The sequence below is a fragment of the Leucoraja erinacea genome, chromosome 31 (genome assembly GCF_028641065.1).
Source record: "Leucoraja erinacea ecotype New England chromosome 31, Leri_hhj_1, whole genome shotgun sequence".
Lineage (NCBI taxonomy): Eukaryota > Metazoa > Chordata > Chondrichthyes > Rajiformes > Rajidae > Leucoraja > Leucoraja erinaceus.
In genome coordinates this window covers 12,576,074-12,602,889 of record NC_073407.1, presented here as the reverse complement: position 1 = coordinate 12,602,889, position 26,816 = coordinate 12,576,074, and the positions used below count along the sequence as shown (strand labels likewise).

The following is a 26,816-nucleotide window of genomic DNA, read 5'->3' as shown; positions in this document are numbered from 1 at the left end:
AAAGAACAGGGGAGAGACAAGACTTCGCCTTCCATCACAGTGAGGAGGTGTTTGGAGATTCACCGTGATGGGTGTTTATGTAAATTGTGTTAATTGTGTGTCTTGGTTTTTTTTTAACTTTCTTCCTTTTTTTTCTTGTTTGAATGACTGCAGAAACGTAATTTCGTTTGAACTTGGGTTCAAATGACAATAAACGTTATTCTAATTCTTTTTCCAATACATCCCTTCCTCTGGCTTCACAATTCACGCCTCTTCTTCTTATCTCTCTTTTGTCTCCTTTTCATCTCTGGCCTCTGTCCACCTGTCTGCCAATGAACCCCCCCTCACCTGTATCCACCTATCCTTTGCCTGGATTTGTCCCGCTCTCACCTCTCACTGGAAGAGCTCAGTACTAAAGTGATATTTTGAATTTGTAAGTAAATTTCTTAAGCCTGAAACATGATGCTGTTCCGAACTCAGGAACTGCAACAGGTCTGGGGATCCAGTGAGAAAAGTAAGATAGCAGAGGCAAGCTAATATTACAAATTTTCAAAATTCAGCAGCCAAGATTTGAGCATTGCAGCTATGACCTACTTTATTGCCCCCTATAGTCCTTGCGAACGTGGTGGTGAGCAGTCTTCTTGAACTGCTAAAGAAATCCCCATAGTGCTGTTGGCGATGGAGTTCTAAGATTTAACGAAGGAATAGTGATATAATTCCAAGTTGGGAGGGTATCTATCATTGAGGTGAATCTGTAGGTGGTGGCATTGCTATGTGCTTGCTCTCCATATCCTGTGAATATAGAAGATGGAACAGTGTAGATAGACACAAAATGCTGGAGTAACTCAGTGGGACAGGCAGCACCTCTGGATTGAAGGAATGGGTGACGTTTCGGGTCGAGATCCTTCTTCAGTCAGTGTAGGACAGGAAAAGGCCTTTCAGCCCATCGTGTCTGACTGACTATAATGCTAATTCAAACATCCCAACCTCCTGATTCATAAATCTCTATTCTCTGCCTGTTCAGGTGCATATTAAAATACCTTTTATACGTCACTATCATATCTGCTTCCACCACCACCCCTTGGCAGCATGTTCCTGGCACTCGTTACTCTCTGTGTAAACCACTTGCCTTGCAAATCTCCTTTAAAAATTCCCCCTCTGACCTTAAACCTACACCTCTGGTATTTGACATTTCTACCCTGGAAAAAATCTCTGATTATCTACCCTGTCTGTGCCTTTCACCATTTTATAAATTATTATCGTCCGTCCTCAGCCTTTGATGCTCCTGGAAAAACAATCCAAGTTAGTCCAAACTCTCCTTGTAGTGAATCTCCAAAAGCCTTAACATCTTTCCTATAACGGGAAGACCAGAACTGCATGCAATAGTCCAAATACAATACAATGCAATACAATACAATTTATTTGTCGTTTGGACCCCGTTGAGGTCCAAACGAAATGTCGTTTCTGCAGTCATACATACAAAACGAAAAAGACCCAAGACACAACACAATTTACACACACATCCTTCACAGCGCATCTTCTCCTCGCTGTGAAGGAAGGCAAAAAAAAAAAACATATGCATCCTCACCAACGTTTTATAAGCTTGCAACATGACTTCTTAACTCGTACTCAATGAAGGCAACTCTTTACCACTCCATCTACTTGTGTTGCCACTTTCAGGAAGTTATGTCAAGATTCCTCTGCACATTCCTCCCTGGCAGGACAGGTCCAAGGTCGAGGAGGTGCTAGATTAATAATGTATTTTCATAATAAATAATGAGTGATAGCTGATGGTGAGTAGAACGGCGGCCTCACACAGCCAGTGTCTTGGGCTTAACCCTGACCTCAGGTGTGGAATCTGCATGTCCCGTCTGTGACCATGTGGGTTTCCCTCAGATACTCCAGTTTCCTCCCACATTCCAAAGACAGTTGCATTTTGCCCCAGGTATGTTGGTGAGTGGGAGAGTCTGAGGGCCATTGGTGGGAAATGTCAGTGTCAGTGTAAATGGGCAGTTGATGTTTGGCATGGACTCGATGGGCCGAAGGGCCTGTTTCCACACTCCGGGAATCTATGATTCGACCTCTTGCATTAAAAAAAATGTTAACAAATAGGGCGGCATGGTGGCACAGTGGTTGAGTTGCTGCCTTACAGCGCTTGCAGCACCGGAGATCCGGGTTCGGTCCCAACTGCGGGTGCTGTCTGTACTGAGTTCCTACGAGTTCCTATGTGACCGCGTGGGTTTTCTCCGAGTTCTTCAGTTTCCTCCCACACGCCAAAGACTTTCAGGTTTGTAGTTTAACTGGGTTGGTGTATGTGTAAATTGTCCCTAGTGGGTGTCGGATAGAGTTAATGTGCGGGGATCGCTGGTCGGTGCAGACTCGGTGGGTCGAAGGCCCTGTTTCCGTGCTGTATCTCTGTATCTCTAAAACTAAATTTACATCCAGCAATTGCAATCTCTTCAGACACAGAAATGGTTTAACACTCCGGAGGTCATTTTGTAGCTTTACCCTTGGTCCTTCTTGCCCGGGCTTCCCTCTTGGCCCGAGTGGCCCATCTTCACCCTAGAGAATACATTCATTAATTACAATCACATATCTCAAATCCTCTTACAACTTCAAAATAGATTTTTAATGATTTTTATGATGGTTCATTTTCTAATTTTCGATCATGCAGCCCAAGTTGAAAGCCATAAACACCACAATTTTGGATAAAGAATAGAGCAAGACACATGAAAAGAGAATGTATCCAGAGCAGAAAAAAACCCAGGCATGAATCCGACTGTAAGAAAAAATGCAAAATGTAGTTGATTGTCACATGTAAGTCAATGATGAACCAGAAAAATTAAAATAAGTTTTAGGGGGTGCTGAAATTATGTTGCTTTTTAAGGGCCGGTCCAACCAGCATACGACTGCATGCGTATAGCGTGACCCAACGTGGTCGCTTGAGCCGTACGGCCTCGCGTGGACGGTCCCACTTCGATTGGCGGAGCCGTATGGAGTTGTGCGGGGCTGGTCCCGACATCACACGGGGCTCCGAAAAACTGACATTGTGCAAAAATTCCGCACTGCAATGGCCTGTCATAGTATTGAGGCCGTACACAGCGGCTCGACGGGCATACGCAGTGGCTCGACGGCGCACGCCTAGCGCTTGGTGTTGCGCATTGACGTCACCGCCCAGTGTGCCGTTGCATGATGACTTAACGGCCCGTTGCATGATGACTTAACCGTGCAGCATCCAAATTCAGTCGGCCCGCCTCCTGCCCAGCTGATTGGTGAGTATGATGTCGGGACCAGGCCCCGCACAACTCCGCGGTTGGAAGTGGGACCGGCCCTGCGAGGCCGTACGCCTCAAGCCACCAATTTGGTCACGCTAGTCGCATGCAATCACATGCTGGTGGGACAGGCCCTTTACTATTTTGGTGCTCTAATGTTAATCAGAACTTGCCGTACCCTCAAAATGTGGCCGCAGTGGAAAACATCCAGCTCCTGATCAGTTTAGTTTAGAAAGACAGTGCAGAAACAAGCCCTTCTGACCAATAGTTCCAGACACTAGCACTAACCTACACATCAAGGACAATTTATAATCTTTTACCAAAGCCAATTAACCTACAAACCTGTACATGTTTGGAGTGTGGGAGGGAACCTAAGCTCCCGGAGAAAACCCAAGCGGTCACAGGTAGAACGTGCAAACTCTGCACAGACAGCACCTGCAGTCAGGATCAAACTCAGGTCTCTGGTGCTGTAAGGCAGCAACTCTACCACTGCACCACCATGCCTGATATGTCAGTGATATCCAGTGGGGATGAAATGAATGATACTAAAGAACAGTGGGATCAGGACAGGATGGGGAGATCCAACGTATAACAATACATCAGTATAACAGACGATTAATACCAATTAGGCCATTTTGCAAAAAGCCCAAAACAAATTTGTACCTCAATTTATCCCATCCACATCACCCCATTTTTTATTCCATCCTGATGTTCATGACCTGAGGCTATACTTGACCTTATCTGAGGAAATGGAACAGGATTGGAGCTGGTGACAAACACTTTAGGATTTGGTTGCTTCAAGGTGGTTATGGAAAGGGTTGGGGATGGTCCTCAAGTAAAGGTCTTGTATTGGGAGAAGACTGATTTCGATCGTGTAACGGAGGACCTGGTGAAACTAGATCGCGAGCATGTGATACGATAGATCTTTATTTATCCCAGGAGGGAAATTGATAAATTGTTCTATCATATCGTTTATCTTGATAAATCATTTAATATCTCTTGTCATCCAAGGTCTCTTAATCATGTCATCCTTGTCTTTCACTCTTATCGCAGCTCCCTGGACCTGCATTCTTACTAACTCTTACTTACCTCCAAGGAATCCCATTTGTCTCAAAAAAGGAAGCACATGGCAGATATAAAAACTGGGATCAAATGAAACCCATGAGGAATGAAAGGGAGTTGGAAACAACTCCAGAAAGAAATTAGGAAGGCAAATAAGAGCCAAAAAACGTCATTTAGAGAGTTACAGCATGGAAATAGACCTCTTCCTGCACAGAAACACACCTTCACCAGCACCTATTTATTGTGTCCAGTGCCTTTATAAAAGTAGATACACTTTGTTCATGCAGAAGAATAGATTTTGTTGTTGGGCAGTTTTACTTACAGCCATTCCCCTTGGACCAGGAAGTCCGTCTAATCCAGGCCGGCCCTGGGGAGCGAACAGAAAATGTTTAGGCGAGGTCTCATATGCAACAATGGGCAGAGCAAAGCAAGAAATTATACCCGGAATCCCAGGAAATTGGCATCTGGGCATCTAGACATCGGGAAACCTCATACTCCCTGTTCCTTTGTTTCAACACTATTTGATCATAGGATGTTTATGTTGTGAACTATGCTGATATTTATCGTACATTCCCAATATCGCTGATCTGAAAAGTCCTTTAAAAGTCAACCACATCAGGGGATCAGGAGTGATGTACAGACAACAGCAGATTTCCTTCCCTCATGACATTACTGAATTCATTGGGTTTTTATAACAGTCTGTTGGAGGAGCCCAGCGGATCAAGCAGCATCTGTGGGACAGATGGAATTGTAGATATTTCAGATCCACGCCCGAGAACAGGAATTCCTTCTGCCCTCCACCCCACAGATGCTGAGATCCCCCAGCAGATTGTTGCTTCATACTCCGGAGACTGCTACCTCTTGTGCCTGGGCTTCTACAACAGTTCATAAATTCTAGGAGCAGTTAGGCCATTCGGCCCATCGAGTCTACTCCGCCATTCAATCACAGCTCACCTACCTTTCCCTCTCAACCCCAGTCTCCTGCCTTCTCCCCATAACCCCGACACCCTTACTAATCAAGAATCTGTCATTCTACGCCTTAAAAATATCCATTGAATTGGTCTCCACAGTCGTCTGGGGCAGTTCAATGGCGATTGTTACTGGGACTAGATTTTACTTTTAACTCCAGACATGGCTTGAATTTTCAAGTCTTCAGCTACCAATTGTAACTCAAGTCTTTGGATCAACGGTCCACATTTCAGACTTCTATCCACCCAGTATCAGTAATCAGTATCAGATCAGTTTGCTGTGGAAGAATTTACAAAGATTCCCCCTGCCTCCTCACTGATTCCTTATCCTTTCCCCAGCTTGCTTGTTCCTTTCTTCCCATCGATGTTTTCTCCTGCTTTTTGCTCTGTGTCACCAGTGCTATTTTGGAGACGAAGAAATGCCAGTTTACACATCAATTGAAAATTAAGCAATGTTTATGAATAATCTTTTTCCAGTGACGTACCCAGCATTGGGGACCCTTTAACTTGCAATCTAAAAACTGAACTCTAATAAATATTCCAAATCACTCACTTACGTTATGCTTTAGCTAAACACAATTAATAAAGCATACGTGTTACGTTAGAGGTGATTAGATGCTATTCTGGCTTGTGTCATCCCAAAGACTGTGTGTCACCATTCTGTAGCTCTGCAGGCAACAAACAGAGGTGCACCAGGCTGATTTGTGGGGTGAAGGATTTATCCTGGTGCAAACAGCAACCAAAATTCAATCTCTGTACTTTAAAATTAGAAGAATGAGAAGTGATTTTGTAGAAATAAGAAGACACTACAGAATGGATGTTGAAATGTTTCCCGAAGACGGAGTACCTCAAACGTGGGATTATACAAACTGTGGGGACAGTCACTTAAAACTGAAGTGTGACCACATTTAAGATTAAACTCAAGAAACGCTTTGCATTTTATTTAGCATCAGCAAATCAATACCTGGTGACCTCTCTTTCCTTTAAATCCCTTCCTTCCATCCATACCACGAGGTCCCTGTAACAAAATCATACTGAATAGATTTAATTAACCCATTAAAAAAAATAAACAAACATAGCATTTCTGTACTAAAATTCAGCTGGTGAGAAATTTCTGAAAATGGCAGGGTTTAGTTATTCTGATATATTTTTGGAAGCAAATTAATAGTTGATGGTTACTGTACCTGAGTGCCTCGAGGGCCCGGTAACCCTGGTAACCCAATCCCGCCCTGTGGAAAATGGAAGGAAATAGAATAAGTGGTTCCTCAAAGTGCAATCTGTTTGGGTTCAGCAGCATTCTGTGATCTACAGAATGATTGAGACACATGAGATTATTAATCATTAATCATTAAGTAAAGGCAGACTAATCTTTGCAGGTCTGGCTAGGTTTACACCGTTTTTATATGTTTCAGGCTATATAGCCCCTGTCCCACTTAGGAGACCTAAACAACAACCTCTGGTGACCTTGCCCGCCACCCAAGGTTTCCATGAGGTCACCGGAGGTTTTGGTCACTCTCCCTAATGGTCTAAAGTGGTTTCCGCGTGGTCGAGGCTTCATCTTGGTTGCTGCTATTTTTTCATCATGATTAAAAACAGCCTCGACTAAAAATAGGTTGCCGTTTTAAAAATCAATAATTGTTTAGTCGCAGGTCTAGTCAAAGCCGGTTTTCTTCATAGTGGAGGAAAGTTTTCAACATATGCGTGGGAGATGGTAGGAGGTTGCAGGTCACCTTGACCTTGATTTTTTTTTGGGTGGCGGGCAGGGTCATCAGAGGTTGCTGTTTAGGTCTCCTATGTGGGACAGGTGCTTAAACGTTCATAGTGAAGACACCAGGAAGAAAACGGACTGTGGTGAGATGGGGGTGAGGTACCACGGCAGCACAGTGGAGGGAGCGAGAGGGAATCTGGGAAGGAGAGGCAAGGTGGCGTTTGTGGAATAGGTTGCCAAATGGACGTGGAGGTGAGGAGGGGGTGGGAGAGTGTGATGGAGCAGTGGCATTCAGTGTAAGAAGGCAATGGGGAAAGTGGAGTGTGACATGGTGTAGGTGGGGTGGGGCGGGATGGGGATGGAGCCAGGGTAGAGTGCAAGAGGCATACGATACAATAAGATAGAATTTTACTCATCCCAGGAGGGAAATTGGTCTGCCAACAGTCACAAAGCAACAAGATTCGTGAAACATGAAATTAAAGTGATGTGGGGAAAGTCCAGGATTTGGGATGTGCAAAGATTGGGGAGGGGGGAGGGGGGGGAAGAGGAAGAGGAGTCAGTCTACCCCACTACAGAAGGGGGAGGAAATGTACAGTTTGATAGCCACAAGGAAAAGGATCTCCTGTTGCATCCTGTGCTGCCAAAGAAGGATGAAAAAGGGCGAGGTGGAGGTGGGAATTGTCCGAGGGGAATGCAAAAAAAAAAAAATGGGTGGGGATGAGAGGGAACGGTGGAGAAGGCGGGATGGAATGTGGTAGAGGTGTTGAGGGTAGTGTGCAAGAATAAGAGTGGGAGTAGAGACAGATGAGAAATGAGATGGCAGAATGCAGGAGACAGGTGGAGATGGTGGAGTGTTGTAAGAGGGTGAAAGGATTGGCTGCAAGATACATAGAACACAGAATATTGAACAGTACAGCACTGGAACAGGCCCTTCAATCCACAATGTCTGTGTTACACATGATGCTTAGATAAACCAATCTCACTTGCCTGCATGTGATCTACATCCCTCTCCGTTCCCTGCATATCCATGGGTCTATCTAAATGCCCCTTAGGCACCACTATCATATCCGTCTCCTCCACTATCCCAGGCAGCCCGTTCCAGATACCCACCACTCTCGGTAAAAATAGTTGCCCCACACATCTCTTTTAAATGTTATTCCTTTCACCTTAACGCTATTGTCCTCTAGTCTTCAATAAACCTCAAAAAATTTAATTTTAATTTTAAATGTATACGGGGTTTTACAAGTAGTAAATACATTTACATATATATTAACAAATTTAAAGTAAATTCATTTAATGCCACATTTAATTAGTTTCAATATGAATATCAATTTACCAGAATGTTGCCAGGTCTATAGAGGGTATGAACTACAAGGAGGGGTTGGACAAACTTGGGTTGTTTTCTCTAGAGCATCAGAGGTAGAAGGGCGGCATGTTTTACGCAGAGAGAGTGCTGGTGCCTGGAACGCACTGCCAGGGGTGGTGGTGGAATGATGAAACAATAGTAGCTGTTAAGAGGCGTTTGGGTAGGCACATGGATGGCTACGGATAAGGGCAAGGGAGATTAGTTTAACTTGGCATTGTGTTAAGCATGGTCAATATGGGACTTTCTTGGTTCTATGCGATGAACATATCATGGACAACTACTTTGGCCACCGGGTGGCGCCGTCAGCGATGGCAGCCTTGCCAACAGTTTGTCTTTTTGTCTTATTTGTTATTTTTAGTGTGTTTTAATAGTACGTGTTAATGTTCTCTGGTTTGTTATATGTGGGGGGTGGGGAAACTTTTTCTTCCAATCTCTTACCCTGCTGGAGATGCGATTGTTTTCCGGATCGTATCTCTGGTCTCTCTGCGGCCTAACATCATGGAGCTGCGGGCCTTGGTCGAGACTGATTTTAAGTCCCACCGCGGGGTCGTGGACTTACAATCGGAGCCTGCGATCCTTGCATGGGATCGACCTTCCAACTGCGGATTCCAACATCGAGGAGCTCGCTGTCTCGGGTAGAAACTAATGTCGGGAAGCTCCAAGTCACAGAAGGTTTGACTAGCCCTGACTGGGGGTCCGATCGCCCGGCTGAGTTACCCCCCCGTTGTGGGAGCTTGATCGCCCCAATGGGGAGTCAACATAGCCCCAACAATGGAAGGTTCGAGTGCCCCGACCGTGGGAGAACAAAGAAGGGAAGGGATTGAACTTTTATTGCCTTCCATCACGGTGAGGAATGTGGGTGAGTCACTGTGGTGGATGTTCATGTTAAACATTCATTTGAGTGTCTTGTTGCTCTTTATTGCTAAGACTGTATGGCAAATCAAATTCCTCGTATGTTGCAAGGCTCACTTGGCTAATAAAGTACTTTTATGATTATTATGATTGGTGGGACAGCGACCTTATTCCAACCCTTTTTCAATTCAGCTTCATCAGTGCATTCGGACATCACTGAAGCTCTTGCTCACCTCAGGGCCATTCACACCAGCCGCACCCTTGGGTCCCGAAGCTCCTTCCCCACCCTGCAAAGTACAAGCACAAAGAGACGACAGTTTAAGCTGGAATGCCATATGTCCATCTGTAGTTGTATGACTTACAGCTTTGTGAAACCAAATTAACAAGTCCATTGGTACTAGGTTATAAAACCCACACCAAATATATATCTGAAGTACTGATCCAACACTTATTACTCTGCACTATTTAATCTCCTTCTACGTATAAAAGTTACACACCATAAGCCCCGGCAGTCCTGGTGCTCCAATTAAGCCAAATTCCCCCTGCAAAACAAATGAAAATCAAATACATTTCATGAGGAGTTATTACCACAGAAATATCCAAGGCAACTAACTGGTCAATAGTTTTTTTATAATTATGTTTCCCCTTCATCAGAATCACATTCCTAATAAGGAAATCCATCTTGAATTGTCAAATGTACGGAGGAGTTTATGGGGGGAAAAAGCCGTCCGATTAGAGGGTTTTTATGAGCGTGTCAAATATTAAAGAAATCTGTACTGCCCGTTAACAAATATAGATTAAATAACCCCCTGGGGAAAGAAGGTTTTTTAAGTTCCCAGAATGTGGGGAGTGCATGGACAAGATCTTCGAGTATCTATTCACCAGTCCATCATACTGCAGGCTATCTGAAGCATAGGCATAAAATGCTAGAAGCACTCGGCAGGTCAGGCAGCGTCTGTGTAGACAGAAATGTCTACGGAGAGGGAAGCAGTGTTAATGCCTCAGGTTGAAGACCGTCTGTCCACTCTGATCTAGTGTTGGTGTAAATGTGAGATAATTTCTGGCTGAGCATTTGCTTCCCCCCCAATGTTAGGCCACAGAGGCGAGAAACGCAAAGAGGAAAGGAAGCTTGTTAAGAAGTTAAAGAAAACATTGGAAAGAGATAAAATGAGAAAGAAAAAGAGCATTAGAAAAAAAGAATGCGAAACTGTGAGAAAGAGAACGTGTAAGAAACAGAGAGAAAGAGAAAGAGAGATGAGAAAGAAAGCGAGACAAAGGCTCATACCTTTACACACATTCAGGAAGTATAAGAAATTATTGATATACTTTTTATATTATCATTTTATATACTTCTATATACCTCTCTGACTCCAAACCAAAATGAATGATATCCTCAGGAACAAATGGATTCTGCGATCAAATTAAATGGAGGTTATTTTGAGTTATTGCGTCTCTGTGGGCATGTTGGAGAGAGACACCAGGAGCCAAAGGAGAGAGGGAATAAGCGACGTTCCGGGTCAAGACCCTTCGCATTCTGAAGAGGGGTCTCGACTCAAAACATCGCCTATTCCTTCTCTCCATAGATGCTGCCTCACCCGCTGAGTTTCTCCAGCATTTTTGTCTACCTTTCTTTTCTTAAACAAGAGCCAAATGATGTATGTGCGGAAAGGCCAATTTATAACTTGGTGTGTACAAGGAGCTAGAGAGTAGAGGAGCCTGGAGGAGCAATAGAGGACTCGGGGTTATCTGAGGTGATTCGGCCTTTTTGTACAAATATAATTTGGTGATGTAGCTACTGGTGTCACTCTCCAAACATACATGTACACAGCATTCTCAATGTTCCCAGGGTTTATGTGGTTTCCCGAGACCAACTCCCTCTGAAAAAGTCTCCTGCAAGAACTGTAAGTCTGCAGTAATAATTCATCAGTGAAAAGGTGGGGTTGGGTTCAAACAGGGTCTGGTGACCTTTTGCAAAGTTATCCTTCCCTTTAATGTTCAGTCCTCAACTCCCCCATGCACACGAACATCATGCTAGTGTCCTGGCCAATCTTGCTTAGCTGAAATGATGGGATTATCTTGGCTGACACAATCTCCAACTGGCAGCATGGGGCTTGAAGCTTGGGCCAAAGTTGGTGCAGAGACAGAAAAGTGTGCAGAAATGTTCACATTTTAAAGCAAAAATCAAATTTATGCTTTCAACAAATTGGAGAGGTTTCTAGGAGTGACAAGTGACTTCTGAAAGCTTGAATCCAACATTAAAACAGTTGCTGACAGATTCAGAGATCGGAATCTATTTATATTGGAGTAAATACATTCTGAAGATTGAGCTTTACAAAATCATAACAAATAGAATCTGCACATTAATGCAACATTTTATTATGGAACTAAAGAGTGTGATGAGCATAAAAGCATTAAACTTTAACCTATAGATTAGGATATCTTATGACAGCCCATTCCACAAACTAGAACTGTTGTCAAAACCACACAGCAAGACCTTTTCAAATCTAATCCATTGTCACTCAGATCCATGCAGCAACCTCCTAGTTTCTTTTTTTTAAGCATTCATAGCAAATTCCAGAGTCGGTATAATATTTCACTGTTTGGTCATGGGATGTAAAATGGAACAAGATCACTTGGCTTTCATTCTGGATATCATTCATGTGCATGCATGCATTTAACTAATGCAAATAAATACTTTACCACTGAGGATAGCAAAAAACCTTCAGGCTTTCACTGTCCCCGACAGCTTTAATTTCAAATTACTCCTTTTGATTGGCGTTAACATTTAAGGGCACGATAGTTTAAATAAAATAAGCACTGTAGATGTCAGGGTGTCATGACTATTGAAGTGTCTGTGATTCCAACCCCTCCCGAAATGTTGCCTATCTATATCCTCCAGAGATGGTGCCTGAGCAGCTGAGTTATAGATTTAGATTTAGAGATGCAGCATGGAGACAGACCCTTCTGCCCACCCAATATGCACTGATCATTGATCAGTCATTCACAGTAGTTCCATGTTATCCAAGTTTCCGATCCACTTCCCACAAGAGGGGCAATTTTACTGAGGTAATTAACCTACAAACCAGTAGTTACTCCAGCATGCAGTTCCTTGCTTCTCCATTTACTGCTAAATCCTCTCAAAGTATGTCTACCATGGAGAAGTTTTCCTCCTCTCTCCAACAGGATTGCTGTGAGTGAGATCCTCTCTCACTACCACCCTGCTATGATTTCTGCTGTTTATATCCCGCCCCCACCTCTTTTCCAGCTTTCTCCCCCGTACTGCAGTCAGTCTGATGAAGGTTCCCCACCCATAAACGTCATCTATCCATATCCTCCAGAGATGCTGTCTGACCCACTCAGTTGCTCCAGCAGTTTCCAGCATTTGCAGTTCCTTGCATCTCGACTGCAACACAATCCTTTGCTTTGGACCCTGCACTATTGCCCACTGCATGTCCCTGGCCTGGCCAAAGGTTCCATTCTCTTCCAGGGCCCCAGGCCTCTCACCATTCTGTCACCCGGACATGACAAACCATTCCCAGCGGACCTGGAGGTGATGGAGAAGGTGCTGATGTGGGGGCCGGATGATCCGGGTCGCAATGGTGAGTCGAGGCACGTGCTGCAGGTTGTCAGAAGATCAGTGGCTCCGCAATGATGAAAGCCTCCAGTGTTCGATCCACCAACCTTCATACCAACAGTGACGGCAAGGGCGGGTGTTACAGCAGAGCAGCTTAAACATGGGTTGGAGAAACTGACCCGCGGTCAACGGCAGCCAGATGATGCACGAGAGAACCCTCTCACTGATTATGTTGGAAGGATAAGCTGTATCCAGGGCTGCCCCGCACATCTTTAATAACGCCACAGGTTCGTGCTTTAACATTTCTCCAAACAGCAGCAGCTTCCGCACAACAACACTGATAAGAATTTGTGCTCAAATCTCTGGAGGGAAGCTTTGATCAACAACAAAGCGATTCAGAGTTAAGACGAAACCAAGCTTCAAATGTTCGTTTAAATCTGTAAAATATTCCTCCCACCGAGGAAAGGCCATTGTGTAACAAAGTCCCATAATAACCTGAACCATGTTGAAGAACCTGAAATAAAATGTTATTACCATGACAATGTCTTTACTTGGAGCTTATTAAAGAGGACTACACAAGCCCAAAATACGCATTGTACTCACTGCAGAACCTGTGGGTCCCTGCACACCGTGACGTCCTTTTAAACCTTTTAGACCCTGAAACCAACACAATATGCAATGTGGTCAATGCTCAGAACAGATAAAAAGCTCACGGGGCTAATGTAGCCAACTACAATCAAGACACGTGCTGCCAGGTCTTCTTCAGACGAAGAAGGGTTTCGACCCGAAACGTCAGCATCTATTCATTCACACACAATACACAAAGCACACTTCAAGTGTTACAGCCCAGGCCATTATTTCACATGTGATAAGCAGCAGTACTCATTAATGTTAATACACTGAAGAGTGATTGTGATGGGTGGGCCACAGATACTCAATCGGTACTGGGATGGTAACTACGAGGAGGAAGATCTAGCAGTGCTGATCTATGTGGATAAACATTGTAGTCATTGTAATGTCAAGGCAGCAGGGAACGACACTGAATCTACTATAGCGAGGCATAAACAGGGCACAAAATGCTGGAGTAACTCAGCAGGTCTGGATAACATGCAAGGTGATGTTTTGATCGAGACCCTTCTCCAGACTGAATGTAGGGGGAGAAAACAAAGTTGGAAAGGGGAGGGGCCGGACAAAGCGTGGCAGGTAAAAGGTTGACAGGTGAGGAGGGGGGTGGGAGTTGCTGGGCAGGTGGATGGAACATATCTTTCCCACAGAAGCTGCCTGACCTGCTGAATATTTATACTTTTTTTCTGTTTTTATTTCAAATATCCAGCATCTGTCATTTGTTGTTATTTTTTCAGGTATAAATATATTCCAGCAACTAAAAGATGAAATTGGCAGCTCTGACAGTTGGCATTTACTGTTTCCCCTTTCTACAGATGCTGCCCGACCTGCTGAACATTTCTTGCCCATTATTTTAGATTCATGCCTCCCTGGTATAGTTTTATACATAGATATGAAAGGAGTTTCTCCATAACTTCATAATTTTTAATTCCGTCTATCACCCTTATTCTAAGTTTTAAGCAGAATAAACGGTTCCCATCTTTACAACCCGTCAATACTGGGGCTATCTATGGAGCGAAGGAATAGGTGACGTTTCGGGTCGAGAAGACCCTTCTTCAGACTGATGTGGGGGTGGAGGGGGGGGGGGGGGGGGGGATGGGAAGAAGAAAGGAAGAGGCGGAGACAGAGAAGAAGGGTCTCAACCCGAAATGTCACCTATTCCTTCGCTCCATAGATGCCGCCTCACCCGTTGAGTTTCTCCAGCATTTTTGTCTACCTTCGATATTTCCAGCATCTGCAGTTCTTTCTTAAACATACTGGGACCATACAGTGAATTTCTGCTGCACCTTAATCCACTGCTTTGACCTCTATTTTATGCACGGTACACTTGCTGGACTCAGCATCATGGAGCCAGCTTTACATTTGGTTTTGCTTCTCTTTCTATTGCTCTGTTAATTTATCATTTTTATGGGTTTGCTTTTATCCAATTGGGGTTGCTGCTTTAAATGTTTAATTGAGAAACCGTACTCCAAATATTCTAAAAAAAAGATCATCGAGAGGGGATTGCCAAATAAGAAATATGAGCATTCTGTGCCTCCTATTAAAGCAACATTTTTCACAACTCTCATTATCACTTTAGGCTCCCACTTTGCAAGCCAGTTAACAGCCTGCTGCACTATGAGGAATGCCTCAGAGGACATAAACAGTGATGTCCCTCAACTTGGTGTTCTGCAAATTTTAGCATCTTACCTCAATAATGCATAGAACCTATAGGATGCGTTAACAATGTGCTAGCCAATTTATATTTTGTCCAGAAGGACAGTCATTTCTAAACTTCACTGGTTACAGAGCAAGGAAACTGGCTCTTCAGCCCAACTCGTCCATACCAACCAAGATACCCGTCCAAGCTAGTCTCATTTATCTCAGCCAGAGCTCCTGCAATTTCTTCTCTAGCTTTCCGCAGTGTTCTTGGATATAACTGATCAGGTCCGGGTGCTTTAATCACCATCATATTTGTTTTACGACATCCAGCACCTCCCCGACTATAATATGAACTGTCCTCAAGACAAAGCCAACGACATTTCCAAGTTCTCTAGCTTATATATTTTTCTCCGCAGTAAAAACAGAAGGGAAATATTTATTGAGGATCTTGCCCATCTCCTGCAGCTCCATACGTAGTTGACCACTGTGTTTCTGAGGGGCTCCATTCTCTCTCTCATTGCCCTGTATAGGGGACCCAGATGGCAAATCATGGACATTGTGATCCACTTGCTAATTCGTCAATTTTGACTGAGGTGTCTCCCTAAAAAAAGTGGCATAGTGTACCATAACCAATATGATGATTATGCAAAAAGTAAATATTTAAAAAATCTCTGCAATGAATTGTATTTTGAGCTCTACATTATTTAACGTTAATTGTGCTTTATGGATGGACGGTTAGTATATTTGTGGCCTAGCAGGAGGCATTCACGTAGCCTCTCCGACAGATTAATTTAACTTCTATGCCCGTCACTTTCCACTGTGTATAACAGCGAATAAATAATGAATGAGGTGACAATGGATGAAGCTGACATCTAATGTCTGGTATTCTCCTTGCTAATGGATGGAGCTTCCTTCTCTCTGTCATCTGTCACACACTGAATAGACCACAAATGTGGCTGGTTTCAATTCAGTTCTTAAAGGGCAAAGTCTGAGCGCACACACTCAGAAAAGGATGGGCTCTTCTAGAGGGGAATGCAACAGAAAATACAAGAAGGGAAATGCACACGGAGTCACAGAGTGAAACAGCGTGGAAACAGACCCCTTAGGCCCAACTTGCCCACACCGGGCGACATATCCCAGCAACACTGGTCCCACCTGCCTGTATTTGGGCTGTATCCCTCCAAACGTGTCCTATCCATGCACCTGTCTAACTGTTTCTTAAATGTTGGGATAGTCCCTGCCTCAACTACCTCATCTGGCAGCTTGTTCCATACACCCACCACCCTTTGTGTGAAAAAGGTACCCCTCAGATTCCGATTATTTCTTTTCCCCTTCACCTTAAACCTGTGGCCTCTTGTCCACGGTTCCCCTACTCTGGGCAAGAGACATTGTGCATCTACCCGATCTATTCCTCTCATGATTTTATACAGCACTATAAGATCACCCCTCATCCTCCTGTGTTCCAAGGAATAGAGTCCCAGTCTATCTTCTCTGGACCCTTTCCAGCTTGACACCATTTTTCCAAAACATGGTGCCCAGAACAGAAATACAATACTCTAAATGAGGCCTCACCAACGTCTTATACAACTGCACCATGACCTTCCAACATTTATACTCAATACTCGGACCGATGAAGGCCAAAGTGCCAAGTGCATTTTTGACCACCCTATCTACCTGCGACTCCACCTTCAAGGCATGAGACTCCACCTTCATCTGAGTTACATATGCAAAGCATCAATTATAATGTAAAGTTAGACACACCAAGTGCTGGAGCAACTCAGCGGGATCAGCAGCATCTCGGGATAGAAGGAATGGGTGACGTTTTGTGTTGAGGCCCTTCTTCAGACATCTTCAGTATCTGAAGAATGGTCTTGACCCAAAACATCACCTATTCTTTCTTTCCAGAGATGCTGCCTGTCCCACTGAGTTACTCCAGCACTTTATGTCTATCTTTGGTGTAAACCAGCATTTGCAGTTCCTTCCTACACATCAATTATAACTTTCTTAATTTTACTTGAATTCAAATTACATAGACGGCTGTGTTATTTTTGGTGTATTTCCATTGATAATAATTGTAATATTCTTTAAACATTTGCTTTTTTAAAATAGTTTCCCCAAGACTAATTCATTAATTATACATGTATTAATATCTGGCTAAAAGGTACGTTTGATCTGCACATAGTACTCACGATTTAACCATTTAAAAACAATAAAGAACATATTAATATTCCTTTCCGCTCGCTCTAATGTTCAGGAATCATTAGCATGAATTATACCAGGAGGTGTCAAGCAAGGAATGTGTCACATAAATCAAAGTGAACTTTATTTATAATGAATCTCTTCCGTTGTATCTGCATTAATAAGTGTACAGTGTGTTACTGGCAAGGGTTATTAATTCTAGATGACCAATGTTCCTGACAACTGAGCACTCAATAAGATTAAGTGGTTTTGAATAGGCCGGAACAGAAAGAATTCAATTAATTTAGCAATGCCAAAATGAAAATGAATTAGTTTAGATTAATTTAGTTCAGAGATACGGCATAGAAACAGGCCCTTTGGCCCAACACATCCATGCCGACCATCGATCACCTAGTTCTATGTTATCCCACTTTCCCCTCCACTCCCTACACACTAGAGGGGAAATTTTTAAGAAGCCAGTTGACCAACAAACCCGCATGTCTTTGGGATGTGTGAAGGAAACCCATGCAGCCAAAGGGACAGACAGCAGCCCAGGTCAGAATAAAACCCCGGTCTCTGGCACTGTCAGGTAGCAGCTCTACCTGCTGCACCACTTTAGCACCTATTAATTCTGAGTATCATACATGGAGACAGGTGGAGTTTGGGGACTTGCAGTATGAAGCGGCGCCATCATGCTGTTTTACAGGAAAATTGGTGGGGAAATTGAGTGCTGTGTCCATTGCACACCTGCCATGGCGGTCAACCATGCACAGCTTTGAGAAATAAGCTTGTTGTCTTGGGATCATTCCCACCGCTCTCAGCACAGTGGTGCAGCAGTAGAGTTGCTGCCTTACAGTGTCAGAGGCCCGGGTTCGATCCTGAACACGGGTGCTGTCTATGTGGAGTTTGTACGATCTCCCCGTGACCATGTGGGTTTGCTCTGGGTGCTCCGGTTTCCTCCCATGTCCCAAATGCGTACAGGTTTGTAGGTTAATGGGCTTTGGTAAAAATTGTCAATTGTCTGTAGTGTGTAGGATATGCGCGGAGATCGCTGGTCGGCGTTGACTCCCTAGGCCGAAGGGCGTGTTTCCACGCTGTATCTCTAAACTACACTAAACTAAGCTGCTGATACATCACTCTGACATTTGTTGTCGGTAGTGGAGGAAAATGGAGTAAAAAAAATAACCATGCCTTTGTCATCATCACTGTGATTGACAATGGACCAATGTAAGTTTTGTGTCTAGAATTTCTATTGCAGCATGATATTGCACACAAGGCCTAACTAGTCATGCATGATAGAACCAGCCTTGCACAACTAAGCATGCACAGGGGTCCCTGCTCCACCACTACTGGAGCTGCAGATGACTGGGGCATTTGATGAAATTCCACTGCGCTGCATTACCTAACCCTTTGTGCCTCCGATGGGCCAATCTCATGCCAATCACGAAAAGCTTAAACCCTGTAGGTCTCCATTTGAAAGTCGAGACAGACATTGAAATAAGTATCGGGAGTGCTTTTTGTGATGAATTAAACATAAAAAGGGCATGAATTACGAGCAGATAGGGAGAAAGGTTAAAGGATAAAGAGTATTCATTAGTTTCCTAGTGCAACATGTGACAACATTTCTATCGCTGCACGCTGACAGAAACAAGCGGATCAGAATACTTACAGGAACACCGAATGGTCCAGGAAACCCAGTCTCACCTCGGTTACCCTATCACAGAAATTAAAATTAATAATCCAAGTACCCAATGACAGTCATGTCAGTGTGATCCAGGAGGTACTAATGCACAGATTGTTATCTTTTCACAGAATACATCGGGAGGTGAGATTTCACATTTGGTTTCATTGTGGCCCACAACTACTAAAAGTAAAATTTAATACAACGGACCATAAGATCACAGTTGTACGTGATGTTGGCGGCACAATGGCGCAGCGGTAGAGTTGCTGCCTCACAGCGCCAGAGACCCGGGTTCAATCCTGTCTACTGGTGCTGTCTGTGTGGAGTTTGTACCGTCTCTCTGTGATAGTGTGTGTTTTCTCTGGGTGCTCCAGTTTCCTCCCACATCCCAAAGATGACAGCCGTAAATTGTTCCGAGTGTGTCGGATAGAACTAGTGCACGGGTGATCTCTGGTTGCCGCGGAGTCGGTGGGCCGAAGGGTGTGTTTCCACACTGCGTCTAAATCACAGTCAAAAGTGTCAGAAAGCAGTTGGTAAAGAAAATCATGTATCACCTTCTATAGTTAAAGATTTGTTTTTATTTCCACAAAATTAAGTTTAAAAAACTTAATTCCAACAGGATTTGCCTCCAATGTTTAAAACTTTAAATTTTTCATCAGCGAGTTTCTTTTGTTAATATGTGGACACTCTATTTAACAATCTGTTGGTGTGAACACAAAGGAAAATGTTGACATTGGAGCTTAAACTCCAATTAAAAAAAATCTACATCAGATGCTTAAGCAGCAAGTGTGAAACAGCTCCTTGTGAGCAGCTGAAAGCTCAAATTGCGATTGGTGTCAATGCCTGAAGCAGGCAGGGCCAAGATAAGGAGAGTAAATCAAGATGAAATTGGGTGACCCACCACATAAAAGCAGCAGAGCAGTGGAGTGCCTTAAGCACCAGGTAGAGTTCATGGATAACACAGCCATTAAATGGCCTTGGCCACAATAGGTTAATCACATATTAAGACATAAATCACCCAGTAGAATTTAGCAATTTAGCAGATGCATGTTGTTATCTCTGACACACACACACACACACTAGATTGCTGTGCAAAATGGTGCATGTTTCTGTGATCTAGTCCTAGCCTTAAGCCGCTTTGAGGTTGGGGTCTCCATTACAGAGGCTGAACTCAAACTGTCTCTTCTTTACATTTATGAATCGTTTGTAACAGTGTCCACAGGATGGCTTTGGATTTCAATTAGACACTGACTGATTCTATTCTACTGGATCATCCTATCAACAACTAGAGAGCGGTTGTGAGCTTCTATCTACCCCACTGGAGAACCTCAGACTATCTTTAATCAAAGTTTACTGGACATTATCTTGCATTAAACATGATTCCTTTTTATCAAGTATCTGTGCACTGTGCATGGCTCGAATGGAATCATGTACGGTCTTTCCGCAGACTGGTTAACGAGCAACAAAAGTTTTTCATGTTACCTCGGTACATGTGACAATAAACTAAATAAAATAAAACTAAACTAAAGATAGACCCAAAAAGCTAGAGTAACCCATCTCTGAAGAGGTGACGTTTCGGGTCGAGACCCTTCTTCAGACTGGTTAGACTCCCTAACTAGTCTGAAGAAGAACGTCACCCATTCCTTCTCTCCAGAGATGCAGCTGAACTAGTGTCCCACTGAATGACTCCACCTGTTTGTGTCTATCTTCGGTTTAAACCAGCATCTGCAGTTCCTTCCTACACATTAGACTAAACGATTTTGGCTCACTTACTGAGGACCATCAATGGAAATCCCATCCCATCACCAAAGCCAGAGTGAGCAGCTGAGCACAGGGAAGACTCCAACAAAGGGAAGGAGACAAAAGCAAACAAGTCCGCTTCAGTCATGCTGTGCATAGAAAGGAATTTTGTCAGTCTGATGATCTCACTTAATGCCTCGAACGTTTAATTATTTTTTAAATCAGCGCGTTTAGACAAGGTCATTCTGACCACTGAGCCCGAGGGAACCTTCAACCACCCATATACATTAATTCCGTCCGATTCTCCCCACATACCCATCTAGCGCTCACCCGCACACTGGGAAACCAACCCGCATGTCCTTGGGATGTGGGAGAAACCGGAGCATTCAGAGGAAACTCATGTGGCGGAATGTATAAACTCTTCACAGACAGATCAGGTTCTCACCTGGGTCACTTTAGCTGTGAGGCATTGCCTCTACTAGCTGTGTCATCTTGCTGCCCAGAACGTTTTCAAAGGTGAATTGCTTGCTATCCCTGCGTGTGAGCTTCCAGGGATTCTTGCGCAAGGACACTCAGTCTCTCTGAATACAAACATCTTTCACACTCTGTATTTATTCATTCATCTCCTAGTTTCCATGGATACCTCTGAAGCCCTCTGAGAATGTATCCCGCAAACCCCTATCACACTAGTTCTGTTATCCATCCCATGTTCCCATCCTTTCCCTGCACATTAGGGGCAATTTACAGAGGGCAATGAATCTCCAAACCCGCAAGTTTTTGGGATGTTGGAGGAAACCAAAGCACCTGGAGGAAACCCATGCACTCACAGGGAGCACGTGCAAACTCCACACAAAGAGCACCCGTAGTCAGGATTAAACCCGGGTCTTGGAGCTGTGAGGAAGCAACTCTAGATGATCACAGTTATCATGCTTATCCTTCTATGGACGTCAAATGATGCTTTGGACAAGACAGTAAAATGCTGAATTTTACAAAAGGCCATACGATACCTTGGCTCCTTTCTCTCCCTTGTCGCCAGGTGATCCCGGCCATCCCCTGAAGCCCTAAAATAAATCACATTTGCAGGTGTTTGCATAAACAGACAGAAAGTTGACCCCAACAATGAAAATGCACAGTGTTTAAGAGGGAACTGCAGAGCTTTTTGTGTAACCAATGAAAATGCACAGTTTTGACTCAGCAATATGCTCCAATGAGTTCAACAAATAAATAAGGGCAGGCACTAATAGGTACAGAGGGCAGGTAGATGCCAACTTTAAACTCCAAGTATACAATGAGTTTAGGCTTTAGAGCTACAGAGTGGAAACAGGACCATCGGCCCACCGAGTCCGCGCCGACCAACGATCACCTAGTGGAGAGGAGAGGGACGAAGGTTCGCGGGAACTGCTCCAGTACATTGTGGGCACGGGCCAACCGGACTATGAATAATGGCGGCGCCCGCATGTATCGTAGCTGCATTTCACTGCGCAGTTGCATATTTGACAAATATTGACCATTGAACTAATGAGAACAAACAAACTATTGTTGATTAGATCAATACTCACCTGTTCCCCTTTCTCTCCGCAAATTCCCTTCTCTCCCAGGTCCCCCTGAGGTCCCTGTTAAACAGAAAGGAACGTGAGAACAGGGAAGTTACCAGGTCACTGCCCCTCCTATATTGTCACACTGACTACACCTCAAACTGGAGTTCATTGGCGATGACTAACCTTTTTCTTTAACCAAAAAGATTCAGATTCAGATTCAATTTTAATTGTCATTGTCAGTGTACAGTACAGAGACAACGAAATGCATTCGTAAAAATAGATGTATTGAAGTATTTACAATGCTATTTACAATACAAAATTATTCAAAAACAAACCATCACCACAACTGTTATGTATGTAATAGAAATGGTGTTACCTGCCTCGAAGTTAAAGGGGGAGGAGTGTTAGGTATGTGATAATTAGCATATGTAATTAGTGTCTTGTGATGTCTTGTGCAAGTACGCATATGCACAGGGAGACTCAAGGTGGCGCCCTGCAATAAAGTAACTTGTAAGATTACTCCCGTGTTCGAGCCTTATTTAAGTCTGTTCCAAGCATCCAAATACACGACAACAAAAAGCAAGTAAAACAAATGTTCTTTAAACAACTATTTTCCCATTGCTATTAAGGATTCATTCCGTCCCCCGCGGTCCCGCGGTCCCGGAAATCCCCCAGGGTGCCCGTGGACAGCGTGTAGTCCCTCTCTAATACCACCCTGGCACGAACATAACCCCTGATAAGGAGCAGACAGCCGGCTCGGGCCGAGCCCTCTTCCGCCTGGTGCCTTGACTCACGGATGGCCAGCTTGGCCAGGCCTAGGAGCAACCCAACCCGGACATCTTCAGCCCTACCCTCTCCCCTACGCACAGGGTGTCCAAAGATGAGGATGGTGGGTGTGAAATGTACCCAGAAGGTAAGGGGCAGCCCCTTTAGGTATTGGAACAGGGGCTGCAACGATGAATAACCTTGGTGGACCTGGACTGGGTGGTGGATGCTTGAAACGCAAGATCTTGCTTTCTTACAACCCCCACCCCACACACCTCTCCTCTTCGCCTCACATATTATTCTGCCAAGATTTAATAATTGGATAACCACGCTGTCGGGTCTCACCCCCAGATAGCTGGAGATTTACAGACAGATTTTAAACATTGCAGTAACCTGCTGAGCCAGAAGGAGCCTCCAGCCTTCTCAACTCTTATCGTTCAGATTTTACTGCAACCGCACAGGGCTCCAGCAAAAGCGCTCATTATCTCCGCACAGCAGGTGACTGAATCATTACATGTTCACCACTGAGATGATTCAAGGCACGATAATGCAGCCCAGACAATCAGTCCACCCCCTCCACTAATCCCCAATATTACACACATTTTGCTCAAGACCATTGCACAAAGTAGATATTTTCACCATTCAAACTTGATTCTCCTCACTGACAGCAAAACAATGACAGCACTAAGTGTTTAAGAAGGAACTGCAGATGCTGGAAAATCAAAGGTACACAAAAATGCTGGAGAAACTCAGCGGGTGCAGCAGCATCTAGGGAGCGAAGGAAATAGGTGACGCTTTGGACCAAAACCCTTCCTTCTGATGCATGGCGTGCATTATGCACCCATGGCGCGTGGTGAGGCGTGGTGGCCTAGGCAGTGATGCGCGGTTGCGCGCGGCGACCCAGGATTTTGGGATTCACCTGCGTGACGCGCAAATGACGCCAAAGTGGGACAGGCCTTTTATGTGCCATCAGATTAGAATTGGTGCAAAACACTCACTGGTTTCCAGGGAACATCTAAACACCTTAAATTTCCACAGCCAAAATGATTCAATGCACACTGACAGCTTTTATTGTGTGAATGCAAACTACACTACATCATTAAGGTGTAAATCCTGTCAACACCCTCACTGATACGTTTCACTAATAATGAAAACAGCTTTATTACAATCACTGCAGCACATTACTGTGAAATGCTCTGGTTTCCTGTTGAACCATTCAATTGAATGTAGATGCACAAAGATTGTGGGAAATGAGATGAAAAGGCCTGGTGAGCAGCTGCCTGTTGAAGGATCATTTCAATGAGTTTTACAGCTGGAAATGGGCCAACCTAGTTCATTACCTGGAAACAAGGAACTGCAGAGGCCGGTTGATACAAATAGACACAAAGTGCTGGAGTAACTCAGCGGGTCAGGTAGCATCATTGGGAGAACACGGAATGGTGACGTTTCAGGTTGCGATCCAGTCTGAAGAAGAGTCTCGACCCGAAAACATCATCTATCCATTTTCTGCAGATACTGCCTGCTCCGTTGAGATATTCCAACACTGCATCCTCTTGTCCATTACCTGTTCGCCATGAACACCAGGTGGGCCGCGAGGACCTGCTTCACCAGCGATGCCACTTGACCCTCTCTCGCCTGGCGGGCCTGGGAAACCTCTCGGTCCTTGTTGCCCCTGAAAGGAATGAAAATAAATAGTGACTGAAACAGCGACACAAGGAACTGCAGGTGCTGGAACCTTGAGCAAAAAACAAACAGCTGGAGGAGCTCAGCGGGTCAGGCAGCATCTGTGGGCGGAATGGACACATGACGTTTCAGGTTGGGACACTTCTTCAGACTCGGAGAACTTTTTTTAAAGTAGTCATATTTTGAAGAGATTTCACAGTAAGGTAGAGAATCAAGAAGACTGCAGATGCTGGAGTCTTGAGCAAAAATCAAACTGCTGGAGGAGCTCAACAGGTCAGGCAACATCTGTGGAGGGAAGGGACAGATGAGGTTTTGGGTCGGGATGCTTCTTCAGAGCTGTTTCGTGCTTTGCATGTTTTCTGGCATTGGATTTCAGCGAGGAGAGATGGGATGATATTTAAAAAACAGAAGTACTTCATGCTCCGTACTGCCATTCTGCGCAAATGCCCATTAGTGGATGGCGACTGCTGCCATCTCTGCCACCAATGAACGAGAACATTGTCAGAGATGGTGTACTGAAGGTCTTTGCCAGTGCAGTGCAGTTAATGAGGGGAACTTGTACTGATTACTGGCCCATCCCGAGTCTGACTTTGTTTAAGGCACAGATGCAGCCTTCTATACAGCCATGTAAAAAAAGAACAAAAGTGCTAACAGCTGCTTCATAAAAACCTCTGCCAACCAGCCAGTCTGATCCTCATTAGATAACTACTTTCAGCAACCTCATTGACTACTGAATGCACTTATTAAGCATTGAAGAAGGAGAAGGCACGGGTTTATTGTGGTTTTTAACATATGCAGGAATTCATTTATGATGGAACAGGGCAGTCAGCAAATGGTTACTTAGGAGACAAAAAAAGTCCCCAGACACTGGAATCTTGGGCAAAAAGCAAACTGCTGGAGGAACTCAGTAGACAAAGCAGCATCTGTGGAGGGAATGGACAGATGACGTTTTAGGTCGAGATTCTTCCAGACTGGAAATTTTCACCAATATTCATCACCTCCAACACTTGTCCCAGAATAATTCCAAAGACAGAAGAGGATGGATTCCTCAAGGGCCTGTCTCACCAGCATGCGATTGCATGCGTCTGGCGCGACCAAATGTGGTGGCTTGAGGCGTACGGCCTCGCGGGGCCGATCCCACTTCCAACCACGGAGCCATGTGGAGTTGTGCGAGGCTGGTCCCGATATCATACTCACCAATCAGCTGGGCAGGAGGCGGGCCGACTGAATTTGGACGTCGCACGGCGTTGGGCGGTTACGTCATCACACAACGGCACGCCGGGCGGTGATGTCATCGAGCAACGCCACGCGCTAGGCGACGCCATCAAGACGCTGCGTACGGTTTCGAGGCGCTGCGTACGGCGTCAATGCAGCTGCAGGCCGACAGGCCGTTGCCGCGCGGAATTTTTGGACAGTGTCAGTTTCTCGGAGCCCCGCGCGATGTCGGGACCAGCCCCGCACAACTCCATACGGCTCCGCCGTTCGAAGTGGGACCGGCCACTTACGGCTCAAGCGACCACGTTAGGTCGCGCTTGCCACATGCAGTCGCATGCTGGTGGGACAGGCCCTTCACTGGTTACAGCTTATAACAATAGAAGCAGAATCTATCTGGCTGATGTGTGCAGATTGGGATTGATTAAGTTAATTTCCAAATGTTCAATGTGCAGCTGTTATGGGTTGTCATGCTGCAGAGTGAAGCAAGGTCTCTTGAATGAGTATGGCATGTTGACTAATGTGCAGGAACTCCATCCAGCAATGCAGGGGAGCAAGTGCCGAGGAGAGGAAAGCCAAAAACTCTGTAATAATCTGGAAATAATAAAACACAGCATAACATGCAGAGCCGTTTACTGGACACAGTGTAATCTGTCACGTAGGACTCACTGCCATTTAACAGGTGTTTGAACCAGAACAAAAGCAGCTTCGAGCTTTTGTAAATGCTTTTTTCAGGCTGTCCATTGTATCTGAAAGCACCGCTGACAGAATTAGAATCATTGAGTCATAGAGTGATACAGTGTGGAAACAGGCCCTTCGGCCCAACTAGCCCACACTGGCTGCCATGTTCCAGTTACACTAGTCCCACTTGCCAGCATTTGGTCCATATCCCTCCAAAACTGTCCCATCCATGTGCCTGTCGAACTGCTTCTTAAATGTTGGGATAGTCCCTGCCTCAGCTACGTATTGCACA

At 44.6% G+C, this 26,816-nt stretch overlaps 1 protein-coding gene across 1 annotated transcript in view; it reads right to left on the bottom strand.

Moving 5' to 3' along the window:
• Positions 1–13,892, bottom strand: part of LOC129711929 (collagen alpha-1(I) chain-like) — a 38,104-nt gene extending 24,212 nt beyond the window's left edge. The window contains exons 1-7 of the mRNA XM_055659956.1: positions 13,385–13,892; positions 9,705–9,749; positions 9,441–9,494; positions 6,466–6,510; positions 6,246–6,299; positions 4,636–4,680; positions 2,488–2,541 (exon numbers count right to left, since the gene is read on the bottom strand). Of these exons, the coding sequence (XP_055515931.1) occupies positions 2,488–2,541; positions 4,636–4,680; positions 6,246–6,299; positions 6,466–6,510; positions 9,441–9,494; positions 9,705–9,707 (255 nt within the window). The 5' untranslated portion in view covers positions 9,708–9,749; positions 13,385–13,892. The remainder of the gene's footprint in view (positions 1–2,487; positions 2,542–4,635; positions 4,681–6,245; positions 6,300–6,465; positions 6,511–9,440; positions 9,495–9,704; positions 9,750–13,384) is intronic.
• Positions 13,893–26,816: the final 12,924 nt, after the last annotated feature.